We start from the raw sequence: 16,748 nt of genomic DNA on the forward strand, positions 1-16,748 counted from the left end.
GCCTACGGGTCTGATTAAATTATGACCACATATCCAGTGGGCCTTCAGTATCTCCCAGCAACACCATCCTATTTTCTAGTCCCCACCTCACTGCAGGGCATGCCTGACCTTAGTTCCTCAACCAGAGATTTTAGTTCCTTGGTCAGGAATCTTAGTTCCCTGAGCAGGGTTGGAACCTGTGACCTCTGCAATAGAGGCAGAGAATCCTAACCACTGGACTGCCAGGGAATTCACCCAAGTCATTTTTTCATATTTTAAAATCTGTCTTCAAACACTAGAAGAACTACACACGTTTGTTTTAAATCTAGATAGCCTGAACAGTGAAAGAGGGGGGTGTTATTAGTTTTGGGAGAAGTATTGTTCCAGGCAAATCAAGTTCCCCTATCTGATACCTTTCCCCTTGCTTTCATTGGATGATTTCATGGCTCATTTCATGGGGAATATAGAAATAACAGGAGAGCTCCAAACCTGCCAGTGACTTCATCTGCAGCCACACATTTGGCCTGCCTTGTGTGTGCGGAGAATGGTGTATTAGTTTCCTGTGGCTGCCATAAGAGCTCACCAGGAACCCGATGGCTGAAAGCAGCAACAATCTATTCTCTCACAGGACTAGGGTCTAGAGGCTTGGAATCAAGGTGTCAGCAGGACTACATTACCTCCGACGGCTCTGGGGAAGAATTCTTCCCTCCTGGCCTCTGGTGATTGCGATCAATCCTTGGCATTCTTTGGCTTCTACACACATTTCTCCCATCACTGTTTCCATTGTCACATGGCGTTCCCCTGTCTGTCTCTATTTTAAGGACACTAGTTATTGGTTCAGGGCCAACCTGAATCCTGTATGACCTCATCTTAACTAATTACATCTGCAAATAAGGTCACATTCTGGGGTTCCAGGTGGACACGAATTTTAGGGGGGCACTGTTCAACTCGTTGCAGACACTCTGTGTTCCTAAGGCTGGGCCCTCTGCCTTGGCCTTCTGTATCCCCTCGCCAGTGACCTTTTCAAAGACTCTGTTCCTGCAATTCTTTCTTCTCTTCGCTGCGTGACTATTTCCTCCTCATGACTGTGTCATTCCTATCATTGTTCAGACATGTGGTCATATCATTTGTATTAAAAACCCTTCCTGCATCCGATGCCTGCCTCCATCTACCGACCCGCTTCTCTGCTTTTTTATAGCAAAAGGCCTCGAATGAGTCACCTGTGCTCACCATCTGTACTTCCTCTCTGCCCAAGTCTCTCGAACTCACATCAGTCTAACTTTCAACTTTACTGCTGCACCAAAATGGGTCTTGTCAGGGTCACCAAAGCTCTCCACGTTGCTGGATCCTACGATCAGTCCCCTTCTCACCCAGTGTCCCCCTGAGGTCTAATGAGCTGTCCCCTGTCTCTAACTTGGCTTTGGGACGCCACACCCTCTTCCCCCCTTCCTATTTCCATCATCCCTTCTCAGACACCTTTGCTGACTCCTGTCTTCCTGACCTCGAACTACTAAACCACTCTAGGGCTCCATCCGACACCCTCTTTGCCACCAGGTCTATGCCTAGTCTTTACCAGTTGTGTGCTGACCACTGCCACTGTGCTCAGCCTGCGTTTCTTTTTTTTTTTTTTTAAACTTAATTTTTATTTGGCCGTGCTGGGTCTTAATTTTGGCACATCACTGAACTCAGCTGCAGTATGTGGGATCTAGTTCCCTGAAGGGGGATCGAACCTAGGCCCCATGCACTGGGAATTTGGAGTCTTAGCCACTGGACCACCAGGGAAGTCCCCTACCTGGGTTTCTGACTCACATATCAGCTCTTCCCTCATCTCCACTTGGATGTCTAAACTTACCTCAAAATTAGCATGCTCTAAAATGGAATTATTGATTTTCCCTCACCCAGACCTAATACAGATACAAATAACCTACCAGATACACTTCTCCCCAGGTTTCCACATCTCAGTAAATGGCATCTCCATTCTCCCAGACATTCAGACCAAAAACAGGATTCTTGGGCTTCTCTGGCCATCCAGTGGTGAAGACTCATGCTTCCAATGTAGGAGATATGGGTTTGGGCCCTGGTTGGGGAACTAAGATCATGCATACCCCATGGTGCAGCAATACAAAATAAAATATAGACTTTAAAAACTGTAGGATTCTTCTATGTTATTCACAGCCCACGTATCACCGTAGACACCTCCCATCAACCACTTCTCTTTGTCTTGACACCTTCTCCCTTAGTCCACACCACGAGGATCTCACACCTGGACTTCCAGGATGGTATCCAGCAGCCCTCTTGTGTCCCTTCATTGCAGTCTCTAGCCAGGAGCCAAGTGACCCAATCATATCATCCCCTGTTCAAAGCTTCCCCAATGACCTCTCACCTCACTGAGCATGGAATCTCAATTCTTTACCTGGCCTCCGAGGCCCTCCATATTCCTGGCCCTCGGTCAGGTCTCAGACTGACCTCCACCTGTGCTCTTTCTCGCTCACTCAGCTTTAGCCACTTTGCTTCACAGCTGGACCTTGAACACACAAAGTTTCTTCAGCCCCAGGGCTTTGCCTTGGCTGTTTTTGGTCTCTGACATTCTCTGCCTTCTGATTGGATTTATGTTCTCTCACTTTCTTTGGGGTTTCAGCTCAAAAGTTACCACCTCAGTGAGGTCTTATCTTTATCTAAACAAGTACCGTCTCCCAAGCATACACCCATCTCAGGTTTTTTTTTCCTCTTTACCTGGTTTCATTTTTCTTTGTAGTTTTTATCAGTCCATGAAATAATATCACATATGTATGTTGTTGTCTTGTTTGATTCACTGTCTCCTCCACTGTACTGTAAGCTCCTAGAGGGCAGGGCGTTTTTTGTTTTGTTCAGTGAGACTAGCAACTGACATGCTGTAGATGCTGAATAAGTATGATTTACTTCAATTACTACTGTACTATCGTCATCATCATTGAAATAAAATGTGTTTTAAAATTAATGCTAAAAATAAGGTTTAATTAGCAACAAGAATTTCTATATGGCAAGAAAACAATATAGCTTGAAGGTTTTATTTAATGCCTTTCTACAGGATCTTGAACATTCCAAGATATTAATGACACATGTAAGTTTAAAACCAGTAGTAGCAGTTGTAATATTAATTATAACAGATACCATTATTCAGCCGTTGTTAGTGGCAGGTGTCTTGCATGGATTATCTTATCTAATTCTCCAAACAATGCTATGGGTTGTCTATCACCTCAATTTACAAATGTGGTGTGGTGGTTTTCAAATATGTCCACAAATTCTTTGATGGTCCTTCCTTTAGATGGTGGAGGCTAATTCATCTCTCCTTGAGTGTGGACTCAGCTGCTTCTAGATCCCTAATGCACAGAAAGGGTGAGATAAGAAATACCTTTTAAGCTACTGAGTTTTGGGGATAACTTATTATGTAACAATAAATATTTTGGGGAATGAAAGAACAGAGAGGTTAAGTAAAGGGCCTCATAGCATACACCTAGCAGTGATGATACAAGAATTGGAACCCAAGCAATGTGAATCTAGAACCCAAATGTTCAACCATGCTATACAGGAAGTCAAGATCAGGTCCCAAGCAATGCCAGAAGGAGAAGACTGTGGCTTTCTAATGCCACTGTCAGGGTGGAGGATATAGTCTATCCTTGGATATTAAACTGTCCATTCTTGCTCTATCACAAGGGTATGTTTCAGGCAGCCACTTCCCTTGTTTTTAAGTTCCCTTTGCACCGCAAGCTTCTTTTAGCATATAGTGAACATTTGTCTTCCCAGCATCCTTTCATTCCCCCCATTTCTTTGGGCTTCTGCTCATTCTCAATTGGGATCAGGTAATTCTGGCAAAGCAGTCAGTCATTGCACTCTTCCTGCTGGGACAGGGGGAGATGTGACTTAACCTGGCCAATCATAGAGCATTATTAGTGACTGGCTACAGAAATCTGTCCAGCATGCCAGCACATGATGTACATTGGCCAAGCAGAAACATTCTCTAGGATTTTGAAATACTCAGTGAGATCTCTAAGCTCAGATGATGTGACCTGCTGCTGCTGCTGCTAAGTCACATCAGTTGTGTCCAACTCTGCGTGACCCCACAGACAGCAGCCCACCAGGCTCCCATCCCTGGGAGTGGGATACTGGAGTGGGTTGCCATTTCCTTATCCAGTGCATGAAAGTGAAAAGTGAAGGTGAAGTCACTCAGTCGTGTCCAACTCTTCGCGACCCCATCAACTGCAGCCTACCAGGCTCCTCCGTCCATGGGATTTCCCGCGCAAGAGTACTGGAGTGGGTTGCCATTGTCTTCGCCGGACGTGAGCTGCCAGGTGCCATATTCTTTAACCTCTGAGCCACAATGCAGGAGACAGGTGCCATATTCTTAGCTGCCTGGGGAAGTCTATCTCCAACAGGAAAGAGTCTAGCATGGAGAGAGAGGACATCTTACATCCTTAGAGACCTTGAATCCAGCCAACCCGGAGAGCAACTCCATCCTTTTTCAATCTATGTGAGTCAATAAACTATGTTGTAAATTAGTTTGAGTTTCTATCAGTTGCCCTTCATTATGACTAGTATGAAGAGTCTGTCCCGTTTTGTGGAAGATGGTAGGTGTCTTTCATTCTCCATGAGCAACAGTGGTTCTGAGTCATCCGAAGAAACTGGAGCAGTTCTGTCCATTGGTTGGCCTTTCCTCAGAGGGTGAAGGACTTCCTTTTCATCCTTTTGGAAGCATCTGGCCTTTCTGGAAGCCAGTGATGGTCTGGGGGCAAGCTCAAAATAAAATGGTGCTATGACGGATGGGGAGTTCAGTCACTCAATGTAAAACCTTAGTCATCTCTGCATCCTTTCTGTCCTGAGCTGCTCACCCCCTCCCTCAATTATGCGCACACACACATACACCTAAAGACACAGACACACCCACACACCCACAGACACACACACACCCACACACCCACAGATACACACACACACACACACCCACAGACACACACACACACACCCACACCCACACAGACACCCCCCACACACATACACACATCCTGTTAGTCATCAAGTCCTGTTGATGTGGATCAAATACTTTATGGAAGTAGATGGAGTAACCATAATGAAAGTCTGTGGCCGCCAGGTTCTTCCTTCTGAACATCTTGCAAATCCAGTTTTTCTTCTTCATTTCTACCTCCACCGCACTGGACCACTGCAACTGGTCTCCCTACCTCTAACCTCAACCCCTGGAGTCTGTTCTTCATATTTCTTCTAGAATTTGTCTTCTAACACACTTTTGATTGCCACATGCTTTTGATGGATTCAAAAGCCTTCATCCAGTTTTCCCCTGCTGACTGGCTAAACTGCAAGCTTCTTAGCTTGGTGTTCAAGACTCTCCATGAACAGACCCACATTCATTATCCAATGTCCTGTGGCTTCCACAAGTCAATCTCCTGGTCTTCTCATGCCCACCTCATCGCAGCACTGTCTACCATCTACCCTTGTCTTTTTCTTCAAAGCCCTTCCTATTCTATGAGTCTTCAAGATCCATTACAATACTATCTCATCCATAAAATATTCCCTGAGCATGCCAATCCACAGTGAATATCTCCTTCTGTGAACTCTGTAAACAATTGTTGTCTAGACTAAGGTTTGTTTTTTTCAAACTCCTCACATTCCCAGGGAGTACTTGGCCAGCACAAGTGAAGTTTTTGGTGTTTTTGTAAAACTACTGATTATATATTCAAATTTGGCTGAGCGTATTATTTCCAAACCCAGTTTCTTTCTTGTCTTCTACTTCCAAATTACATCCTCATGCTATCGTGGTGCATTTACTCCCAAGTACAAATTAAGGATCATTAAAATTTGTTTTCTGACCTACAGATAGAGAACTGCCTGTTATTAATATTCTTATTTAAAACCATGACCATGGGGAAAATATCAGTATGAAGAGGGAAGAAAACTGCTATAGCAATTTCCAGTTTCTAAACCAAATACGCTTTCTTGTTTATTTCCACCCTGTCACCCCTTTCCCCCTTCATCATTTTACTATGGGATTTTAACTAGACATTGGTATAAAATCTGTTGTACTGGTATAGTCTGACAGTCATTGTGTACCCACTCTGCCAGCAATAGGGATAATGATCACATTGCCATGCTTGTGATACATAGAGGAACAAGCCTCGGCAGGAGGAGCTTTCCAGATGGATTCAGCGTGGAAGGACATCCTAGGCACAGGGGACAGCATATGAAAGCCCATGTATTCCTAGAATGAGCCAGACATGAAAACCCTGTGTTCCAGATTCTGTGGGATTTTTTTAAAATAGAAAGATGTGATGACTTAAAAAATTTTGATAGTCTATGGATCAAACCTTTCTGTTTGTTATATTCTCCTTTGCCATCTCCCTCTCCACAAGGGCAGTTCAGGGTCCAAATTCAGACACAAGTAACCTTATGGAATTCTGCTGGAATAGGCCACTTTGTGTATACAGAGATCCTCTATTCGATTCTCACATCACCTTAGATGTGTCTTACCATCTCCAGTTTAGAGATGGAGAAAGCAAGCCTCATGAGGTAAAGTGACTTGTCCAAAGTCTCTCAAATAGGAAAAGACCGAGGGAGGATATGAGTTAAGTCCACACCACAGCTGGAGAAAGTGACCGACTGGGCATTTCTGGGGCTAGAATGAGGAAGACCTTTCTTCCAAATTCAACAGTCTGCCTTCCCAGGTCCTGAGTTCACTGTCTTTAAACAGAATTGGTGTCCACGATGAAGCAGGAAGAGCTGACTTAAGAACGAGTTTGGGTTTCAGAGTCCCTCCGGCTCTGGAGCCTGGCACTTAGTAGGAGCGCCTTCTGCCTGAGCGACTTAATCCTCCTCCCGTGCGCGTGGTTCCTCGCTCCTCTTGGAGTCAAAGTCCCTTGAGGGCAGGGTCCGAGTCGCGCCTACCCTTGGACACGGTGCAGTCGGGTAGACTTTGGAAGATGCTTGTTGAATAATGGATGAGTGGATGAATGGAGGCTGGGGAGGTTGGGGGAAGGCCACGCCCGGCTCCAAAGACTTTTCAGGGTTTGCCGGGGTGCTGTCCTGGCTCTCTCTGCGCCTCTGGAGGGGTCATTTCGTCCCTCTTCCTGTGGCCTCCACATCTCACCACCCGGACTGGAGGGAGGCGCTGTGAGGCCGGGGAGGGGCCGCGCGGTCCCCAGGGGCTAAGTCTCCCGGGGGCGGCGCCCACTCCCTCCCGGGGGTGCGGGGCAAGAGATGAGGCCCCCGGGGGCCGGCCGAGCCCGCCCGGGGCCCCTTCCCCGCCGGGCCCTGCAGCCCTCTACCTGCCTCCCGGCCGCCCCTTCGCAGCCCCGGGCCGGGTGCGCCCGGCGGGCACCTGGCCCGCCACCCCCCGGGGAGCCCCGCCGGTCGCCTCAGGGGCCGGCCCGGGGCGGCGGGGCGGGCCTGGGCGCTCCCCGGCTCCGGGACCGGTCCCCCGGGGCGCGGCCCGGCAGCCGCCCCCGTTCCCCCCCCGCCCGCCCGCCCGGGGGGCCGGGCCGGGCTCCCGGGGGGCGGGGACTCGCCCAGTGGCAGCAGCGTCCGGGCCGGCGGCGGGCGCGGGGCGGCTTCCTGCAGGCGGCGCCGGGGCGAGCCGTTGCCCGCCGCAGCCACACCGCCGCCGGGTCGCCGGGTCGCGGGGGCCGCGGCGCTCGGGCCGCGTCGGTGCCTCCTGGGCGCGCTGCGCGGCCGTCGCTGCTGCCCGCGCTCGTGCCGCCGCCGCCGCCGCCGCTGCCGGTTACGCCAGCCCCGCCGCCGCCGCCGCCGCCGCCCGCTCTGATTCTGCGCATAGGCAGCCCCCAAGCCTGTCATTCTGCAAAAACACAGTTTACTCAACACACCACACACACACACACACGCGCGCACACACACGCGCACACTGGCCCCCCTCGCGCACACGCACGGAGGGCGCGAGCGAGCAGACGCGCACAGCCGGCGAGCCAAGTTCCGCAGCCTGGCATGGCTTCTGGGGACCTTTACGAGGTACGGGGACGCGGGGGCGCGGGCCGGCCCCAGCCCGCGGGCGGGCGGCGGGCGGCGGGGGCCGGGCCGGGGCCGGGGCCGGGGCCGGGCGCGAGCCGGAGTTGCCGAGCCCGTGGCGGCGGCGGCGGCGGCCGGAGGGTGGCGGGGGCCGGGCGCGCCTCCCGCCCGCCGCCCGCCCTCCCGCGGCGCCCGCGCCCGCTCCCTCTTTCTCTTTCTCTCGCGCACACACTCTTACTCCATCTACTTTGCGGCCTTGGAGGGGAAGGAGGAAGCCGGGCGGAGCCGGGGCGGGGGAGGTAGCGGTCCCGGGGAGGTGTTTCTCGCCCGACGAGCCGCCTCGAGTGCAGAAAGTACAGGTAAAAGTCGGCGCCGGACGTGCGGGGAATGCGGGAGGCCGCGGGGCGGCCGGCGCGGGCGAGGGGCCGGGGGTGCGCTGCCCCGGGGCCGGCCCGGGGCGCGGGAGGGGCACCTGGGTGGGGGGGCGGGCCGCGGTGGAGCGCAGCCCGGCCGGGGCGAGGCGGGGTCCTGGGGGGAGGCGGCCTCGAAAGGGGGCGGCCGGGTGGGGGGGGCTCGGGAGACCCCAGCCGAGCCGCTCCCCGGGGCCACCGGGCCACCCGCCCCCTCCCCCCACCTGCTGCCCCCGCCGCCGGCTCGGGGCCGGGGCGTGGGGGCGGTCCTTGCGGGTGTCGCGCTCACTCGGGGCGAGAGGGGGCGCTGCAGAGGGACTCCGGTGGCAGCCCGAGCACATGGAAGGCGGCGGTGGGTGGTAACACGTTGCTGGAGGACTGGGGATGGAAGCCCGGCTCCTGGCGCTCTACGGCACTGACCTCAGTGGATGCCTGTCTCCAGGTCCACAACAGGTAGTGACCAGCATCGGATGTTTTGAAAACGTCTCAAAAAATGGTCAAGGAAGACGTTAGTCTGGCACCTTTGAAACAATGGAGAAATAGCCATGGCCTCTGGGAGCTGAGTTTTACTAGCTCTGAACAGAACAGTTCCTGCTTTTGGATTTGGGGCAAGTGGACAAAACAAGAAGCAACTCCCTTTCCTAGGGAGAATGCCCCCAAAGAGCTGTTGGCCCCAAGAGAAGGTTCAGGATTAAGGAAGCTAAAAGATGCCCCATCTTCATCCTGAAGGCCTGCTGATCCTCCAGGAAACGAGAATCGGAGCTCGGGGTGGACCTGGACTCCCTTGCACAGAAATCGATTAACAGTAGCCCTGGTTCTCAAGACTTTTGGCTCAACTGAGATGAACACCCCAAGGGGTGGAATTCTTGGTAGGAGACTACAGGGGTGATTCACCCACAATGAGCTTTTTTCTCTGGGCCTTCTGGAAAGATGTAGCTTTTTCATTTGGTGGATTTGCTGGGCGGTGTGAGAGAAGAGTGGCGAACAGGCAAGGTAGCATCTTAGCCTCCTGTGCGACCAGGGTCTTTTGGATGATTCTGAACCTGGTGAGGCTCAGTCATGACCACCAGTGGGCTCAGGTGCCATGGCTTGAGAGGACACTCCAGTCCTATGGAGAGGTCAGTGTTGACCTGACAACAACCAGACCTAGCTTTAGCAAGCTTGTATGTGAGCCACCTGGCAAACAGAAACTCCAGCCCCAGTCGAGCATTCAGAAGACCACAGCCCCAGCAAACCTGTTGACTGAAACACCATGCTATGTTCTGGGGCAGAACCATCCAGCTAGAATGTTTCTGTTATTCTTGAAAGAATGTTGTAGGTTGACCTCTTCTCTAGCCTGCTGCCTTCCTCATCCCTGCACTGATAGAGAAGATGAAGTTGGGTAGACCTGGTGAAGAACTTTGGAAGATTGTGTCCAATAGGTCACCCAAGCACTTCTGTCTTTTTCAAGATGGCGGAACAATTTCTGAAACCAAAAGAGTTGAAGCACAGTTAAATGGAATGTTTGATTGAGTTTCCCGAAGTATAACCAGCAAAAAAGTAGACATTGTTCAGGGGCATTGCTCAGCTCATTGGTAGTATGGATTTTTCTACCTGTTGAAAATGAGTCATCGCAGAGCTTCCAACTTTCCCTGGGAGAAGAGTTGCATTGAGAAGGCATTAAGAGGACATGTTAGGAGCTGTCAGTATTTCTTCTTTTAAAGTTTGGAACTTATGAACCTTCTGGGGATAATTTCTTGTTTAATGATCTTCTGAAATGCCCTCTTTAACATTGGTAATTATAGTTGCCAGATGAGTCTGTTAAAAGGGGAGTTTTCACACCGGCCTTGGAAGTGTCTTAGCATCTCATGAGTTCTTCTTGAAGTTCAGTAAACAAGACAATAATAATAATTACTTCTGTGATAGTAGGTAATTGTACTAGATGTAAAATAGTTTTCCTGTGGCTGATTATTTGCATAGTCATTACTAAAAAGGGCTAAACTGCATTACGAGAATATAACCAATGTCAGCATTTTTATAGCCAGTGTCTACATTACATAACACATACTGAGGAATTTAATTTGTTGTTCAAATTTAGTTTTAAAAACAGTTAAGAAGTGCTAACTGTACATTTCGAACTGTAAAATTGGGTGTGTAAAAGGCAGGGTGTTGATTTAAGGACACATCTTGGATTATCCAGCACACTTATTGACCTTTAAAGAAAAAAAGAAGAAAACTGATGCCATTCTCAATTTAAATACTGCATTAATTAAATACTATACCCAAGGGTATGTAAAATGGCTTCTTATAACCTCTGACCAAGAAACCACATTTTGACTGGGCAAGAACTGTTATTGAATATGCTTGTAATTGGTTTATTTCACCTGTGTGTCTGCTGACACTTTCCTTGACCCTCTATGATGAAGATGTGATTTGGCGTCTAGAGAGTCTTCAACTTCTCTTTGGTGCTTTAGACAATTAAATTGTAAAGAGTAAGCCTTCCCTGAATAGCATCTTTCAAGGAATAGGTGCTAATTTTAAAGAAAAACTTTGTTTTTGTAACGGCACTCTTCAGTCATAGTGAAGAAATATGGAATCAAGCTCAGTTACCAAAATTTTGGCTCTTGATAGACAGTTTCTCCTATAGCAGAGTTCTCATCATCATCTGGTGTATTATAGCCATCCACTATAGAAAGGTGATCGTAAATATGGGCTGAGCATTTTAAAATCATATATCTAGATGCAAAATGAAATTTCTTATCCAGATGCTCTGGTCAACATTCTGCTAAACAAAAGAGTCATAAAATGGTAGTCTGTGAGCCAGGTCTAGACTCTATGTTTTTTGCCTTGCCTGGATGGTAGATAAGAAAAATGGACTTGAATACCTTTAGATGGGGCATGTGATACTTGTTTATAGTTGTCCCAGTGTGCCCTTGTATCAGAAATCCTTTCTACTTCACTCTCACCTTACTTACCTGGCTCCAGTAGGCATTAGAGTTTGCAGCCCCCAGATGGTAGTCAACCGTTCGCTAACATGTTTGGATATCAGGAAGATGTAACCAGTGGAATAAGGAGCCCAGTTGCCTTGTCCATCTCTGTGTCCTCGAACTTTCAAATACTTGTTGACTGAATCGGTGAACAGAAGACTGACTTAAGTATAGATAAAGTACCTTGGCCGACCTTTGTTATACTTGTGTGGATCGCTGCCCTCTGTTCTCCTTTGACTTGTGGTCTCTTCGTGGTGGTAACACCATGTTTAGGAGAGTTCCTTCCAGTTCTCTCTGGAAGGTAGTGTGGCTGAGTCCCCTTCCAGAGAGACAGACTATGTTATTCATTAAAAGGACTGACTTTCCAAGTGGCCGTTGGGTGGCGTTTTACACCCTCTCCCTTGTGATTAGCTGACGGTATGGAGGAGAGCTCCATTCAGTTGGCAAAAATATTCCAAGAGAATGCTGTATGTCTGCACAGAAGGTCAGTGGCCAAGTTGAAATTTATTGAGGTGTTTTTAACAGTGGCAGTTCCTGACATTTGTCAGTGTTCAGTTTACTTACAGTTCCCGGGTTATCTTCCCGTAAGATCGTTCTATCTTATGTATTCATGCATCCATATCTAATAAATATGTATACAATTATGTGTATGTATATATATCAAAAATACTGCTTTTGTTTCATTCCAAATAAAATAAATAATAATAGGATTTTCTTTTTGTTGAAAGAAATTTAGTTCAAAATCAATGCTGCTACAGTGATGAACACGGGCCTTTCTGCTATAGCGCTGCATAGGCACCTTGTGTCCTGGAAAATTACGCACTGAAAATAACAGGGTTTATGGGAAAAAGTGGATTGACGCTGACTGCAGAAACTTTGGAACTTTGTGAACAAAACCAAAACCAAATCTAATAAAAATACCCCTCAGTTAAATCTCCACCTGACTGATGTTTGCTCTTACCAGGTCAGCCCATCCTTACAGCCTTCAAATTCGGCTGGTACTTCTTTCTTCTCTCTGTAGCTCGCAGAGGTCATTCACTTCTAATGGAGACCATTTTCACCGAAATGAAATCTAACCTAGAGCGTAGCCCTCTGCATTCATCTGTATGGAAAGAAATATTTTGTACCTTCTTCATCTGTAATTTGCCAGTCATGTTAGCATAGTGGAAAGGTATTAATTCTTGAAGCCACCATGGGCCACTGCTCAGATTAAAGGAAGGCACTTGAATGTGTTTTCAGCTTTGTTCTTGATCTTCAAGCATTGTTAAGTCTTTCTCTTTCCTTGTCAGAGCTCTTTCCTGCAGTTGCTTCAAAACATTAACAAACTAGAAAACTCACATAAGAACCAACACAACTTGTTAATTTGACATATTCCTCTATGTACCACTTGTACCCAAGGTGAAACACGTGTAATTCCAGAACGAACAGTCAGTGATAAAACTTCTTGAGTGTCAGTACCAGTATGTGAAGAGGCAAATATTGTCAAAGAGAATACACCGGATGAGCTGATTTTTTGGCACGTGGTAGGCACCTGAAGAATATCGACTGGGTATATGATTCTCCCAGCTTTTTAAAATTATTTTAAGTTATTCCCTGTGGATAGATAGCAGCTTATTTTCAAGCAGTATAGAATTTTATGTGGAGTCATTCCTCATCGAATAAGATCATTTCCTCAGGGGCTTAAACTATCCTTGAAATGAGTTCATACAGCGTCTTGCACCTGAGCAATTGCTAAGGAATGGTTCAGGCATGGTAATTATCAAAGATCTTAAGTATTGGAGACACACATTTAGATTGCGAAGATGTGAGCCCCTCTGCATCTTTTGGATGGTGAAAAGAGTTGTAGATGTGGCTAAATTCATAACACCATCCATCATTCATTTGCTCATCTCACATTAAGAGAACACCAGATATATGCCAACCACTACTCTCGGGAATTGATGAGATTGTACTGCCTGAGCTTATGGTCTAGTGTGAGATATAGTAAAGAAAATAGGCAGTTTACAGTGCAGGAGGAAAAGTGTTAGTACAGGGAAAGATGGGGTTCTCTACGATCATGAGGGGAATCTACCTTGGGGGAATAAATGAACGCCTTCCAGAGAATGTGATGACTGTGGAGATGTTTGGACCAGGAAATGAGCATGATCAGGTTTGCAGGACTTATTGAGAATTATTTATCTTTTCTATTTTTAAAAGCAATTTATGTTTATGGTTACATCTTGGAAAAATAAAAGCATAAAATTATATCTATATATAGATATATATATCTAATATATCTAAGATAAATAGTTCAGTTCAGTTCAGTCGCTCAGTCGTATCCGACTCTCCTCGACCCCATGAATCACAGCACGCCAGGCCTCCCTGTCCATCACCAAGTATATTATTATACATATATTATACATTTAGCATATACTTGATGTTTATTAAATACTGATGTGATATCTGAATTAATTAAAATGTTAGCTTCCTTGATATAGGTACAAATATGAGTGAAAGTATTTTCTATATCTATATAATTAAAAAATCAAATTGGAACATAGGCTACATATTGTTTTATTTTTATTATACATATATATAATGATTATTTCCTTATATATCTTAAAATATTATTCTACATCATTATTTTTAATGACAGGTTAATTTTCACTTGAATCGATATGCTACTTTGTGTCTAACTGATCCCCTGTTGTTGGACATCTAGATTTTTTCCATTTATAGACAATTTAAATATTGCTTTTAACCTCCATGAACATATTTATTTGTATTCCTGTCTTATTATTTTCCTCAAGATAAATTCTGAGAAGTGAAATTTCTAGGTTGAAGAATGCTAACATTTTTAACACTTTTGTTATATAATCTCAGATTACCCCTCAGAAATGGACAGTGGATTAGTTTGGAGGAAGATTAGAAGCCATGATGACCAGTTAATATACTCTTTCGGTAATTGAAAGGAGTGTCAATTGGTGACTTGAACCAAAGGAGTGGTAATACAGATGAAGAGAAATGGAAAGAATTTGAAAGATTAAAAAAGAATCAACATAATTCGGTACACAGGTCAAGATTATGTCTGGCTGCTTATAAGAGAAAATGTATAATAACAGTGACCTAAACAAGGTTTATTTTCTTACACGAAATAAACCTGGAGGTAGGCAGTCCAGGATTGGTGTGATGCTCTCTGAAGTTCTCAGGATATCAGGATCCTTCTTGTCTCTTTCATCTTCAGCCATGGCTTCTGCCAATGAGGTCACTGCTGGATTCAACGTGGCCATGGAGCTCTAGCCATCTTTTGTGTGAGAGGATGGAAGAAATAGGCAGAAAAGGAGATGCAAAAGTTGAGTAATCTTCTATAAACAGCTGCCGAAAGTTCCATGCAATCTTGCTTTCCTCTTATTGGCCTGAATAATTATGTGGTCTCAGCTAGCTGCAAAGGAGGCTAGAAAATGTGATTTTCAGTTATATTCTCTTCATTCCCTCTCAAGTTAAGACTTGACTGACATTATGTAGGACTGAGGGAAAGGCAGCAGTTGAGGCATAACCTGGTGGTTTCTGTTTTGGTCCATTAGGTGGGTGGTGGAACCAGTAGTGGAGATAGAGAATCAAGGAAGAAGCATTGGTTGGAGGAGGTGGGGTCAGTGGGCAGGACAATGGGTTCATAGTGTTTGTGGGACACCTAGGTATAGATATTCATAGCAGTAGATCATGTGAGCATAAGACTCAAAAGCATGATCTGTCATGGAGACAGAGATTGGAAATCATTGGCATATAGATTAGGATGCAAGGCAAAGGACACTGTGTAAATAGGAGGGGGGTCCAGGGGAGGAGAACTGGAGAAAGTGGACATTTATAGGATGGAAGAAGAGACAGAAGATCAGATTTATGAGGAGTAGCAAGAGTGGTAGGAGGCAAAACAAGAGACTTTGCTGTTATGGAAGGTAATGGAAAATTGTGTTTCATGAACGGTGTGGTCAGCAGAGTCCTTCGGCTGTAATAAATAGTCACTGGAAACCTTAAGGGGCATGTTTTCTCTAGAGTGTGTTGGTGGGAGGGCTTGATTGCAGTGTGATGATGCATGCAGAGGGATGTGGGGAATGTGGATGTAAAGACATATGGGTAACACTCTTGGGAAGCTTGAGTGAGACAGCCATAAAAAAAAGAATGAAATAATGCTATTTGCAACAACTTGGATAGACCTCGGGATTATCACATTAAGTGAAGTAAGTTAGACAAAGCAAATATCATGTGTTATCACTTACATGTGGAATCTAAAAGAATAATACAAATGAACATTTTCACAGAATGGAAACAGACTCACAGACGAAAAAAAAAAAACAAAACAAACTTATGGTTACCAAAGAGGAAAAGAGGGAAGGGATATATTAGTAGTTTGGTGTTAGATGCACACACTACTATATAAAATAGATAAACCACAGGGTCCCACTGTATAGCACAGGAAACTATATACGATATTTGAAGTGAGGAGAGAGTGAATGTGATATCCAGGGTGAAGTGGGAGACTAGATCAGCCTATTCTCCATTCCCCTAGTTCTACACATGCTCTGCTACTTTGGTGGGTAACAAAAAATTGTGATACTGACTTTGGTTTATTGGACCTAAGAAGTGATTTTCCATGAACCCTACAAACTCCTCTCCTGCTGAGCAGTGACAGTGGGGTCCAACATCTTCAGTAATTTTAGCTGGAGAAAAAAAGTAGATAGAACATGTTTTTTGTAGTCACCCAGAACCTTTCTGAATAAAATTTGCTCAGGGAAAAGATCTCGCTGTATGGAGGACAAGGAGATAAAGTTCTTCATTAACGGGTTTGTTGTACCAGCAGTTCTCTGAGAGATCAGATCACTGGGGTGCTATTGACAAATGAATGTGATAGTGTTTTATGTGTCAGTTATTCAATCAAACACTAAAACAGGTGTTGCTGTGAGGTTATTTTGTAGATGTGATTAAGGTCCATGATCAGTTGACTTTAAATGAGAGAGATTATTCTAGGTAATCTGGGTGAACTTGATTCAGTCTGTTGAAAACCTTAAGGATAGATTGGGGGCTTTCTTGAAGAAGAAGAAATACCATCTGTGGATAGCAGCCTCAGCCTGGAAGGTTTCCAGTTTCCCCTTCCTAATGACCTGACTTATGGACTTCAGACTTCCCTAGCCAGGTCCACAACTACATAAGCCATTCTTTGTTAAATCTCTTAGTGTATATCAGTTTATCTAGTGGTTCAGCTTCTCTGGCTGAACCCTGATTGATACAGTCAGCATCCCCATCCATACACCACCAGTTGGTAACACTGTGAAGCTAGACATGCTTTTCAGTCTTTTTGAACCTCAATGGCTTCTGCTGTAAAATGAGATCGCTTCTCTTTTTTAAAAAACTCCTC

General features: G+C 46.1%; 1 protein-coding gene across 1 annotated transcript in view; it reads left to right on the forward strand.

Annotated features, from left to right (window-relative positions):
* The first annotated feature begins 7,617 nt into the window (after window positions 1–7,617).
* Window positions 7,618–16,748, forward strand: part of CDYL2 (chromodomain Y like 2) — a 176,529-nt gene continuing 167,398 nt past the window's right edge. Inside the window, exon 1 of the mRNA XM_055413074.2 lies at window positions 7,618–7,986. Coding sequence (XP_055269049.2) covers window positions 7,963–7,986 — 24 coding nt within the window. The 5' untranslated portion in view covers window positions 7,618–7,962. The remainder of the gene's footprint in view (window positions 7,987–16,748) is intronic.

Source organism: Moschus berezovskii, chromosome 22, assembly GCF_049115385.1.
Source record: "Moschus berezovskii isolate FMDL1 chromosome 22, NW_MosBer_1.0, whole genome shotgun sequence".
Lineage (NCBI taxonomy): Eukaryota > Metazoa > Chordata > Mammalia > Artiodactyla > Moschidae > Moschus > Moschus berezovskii.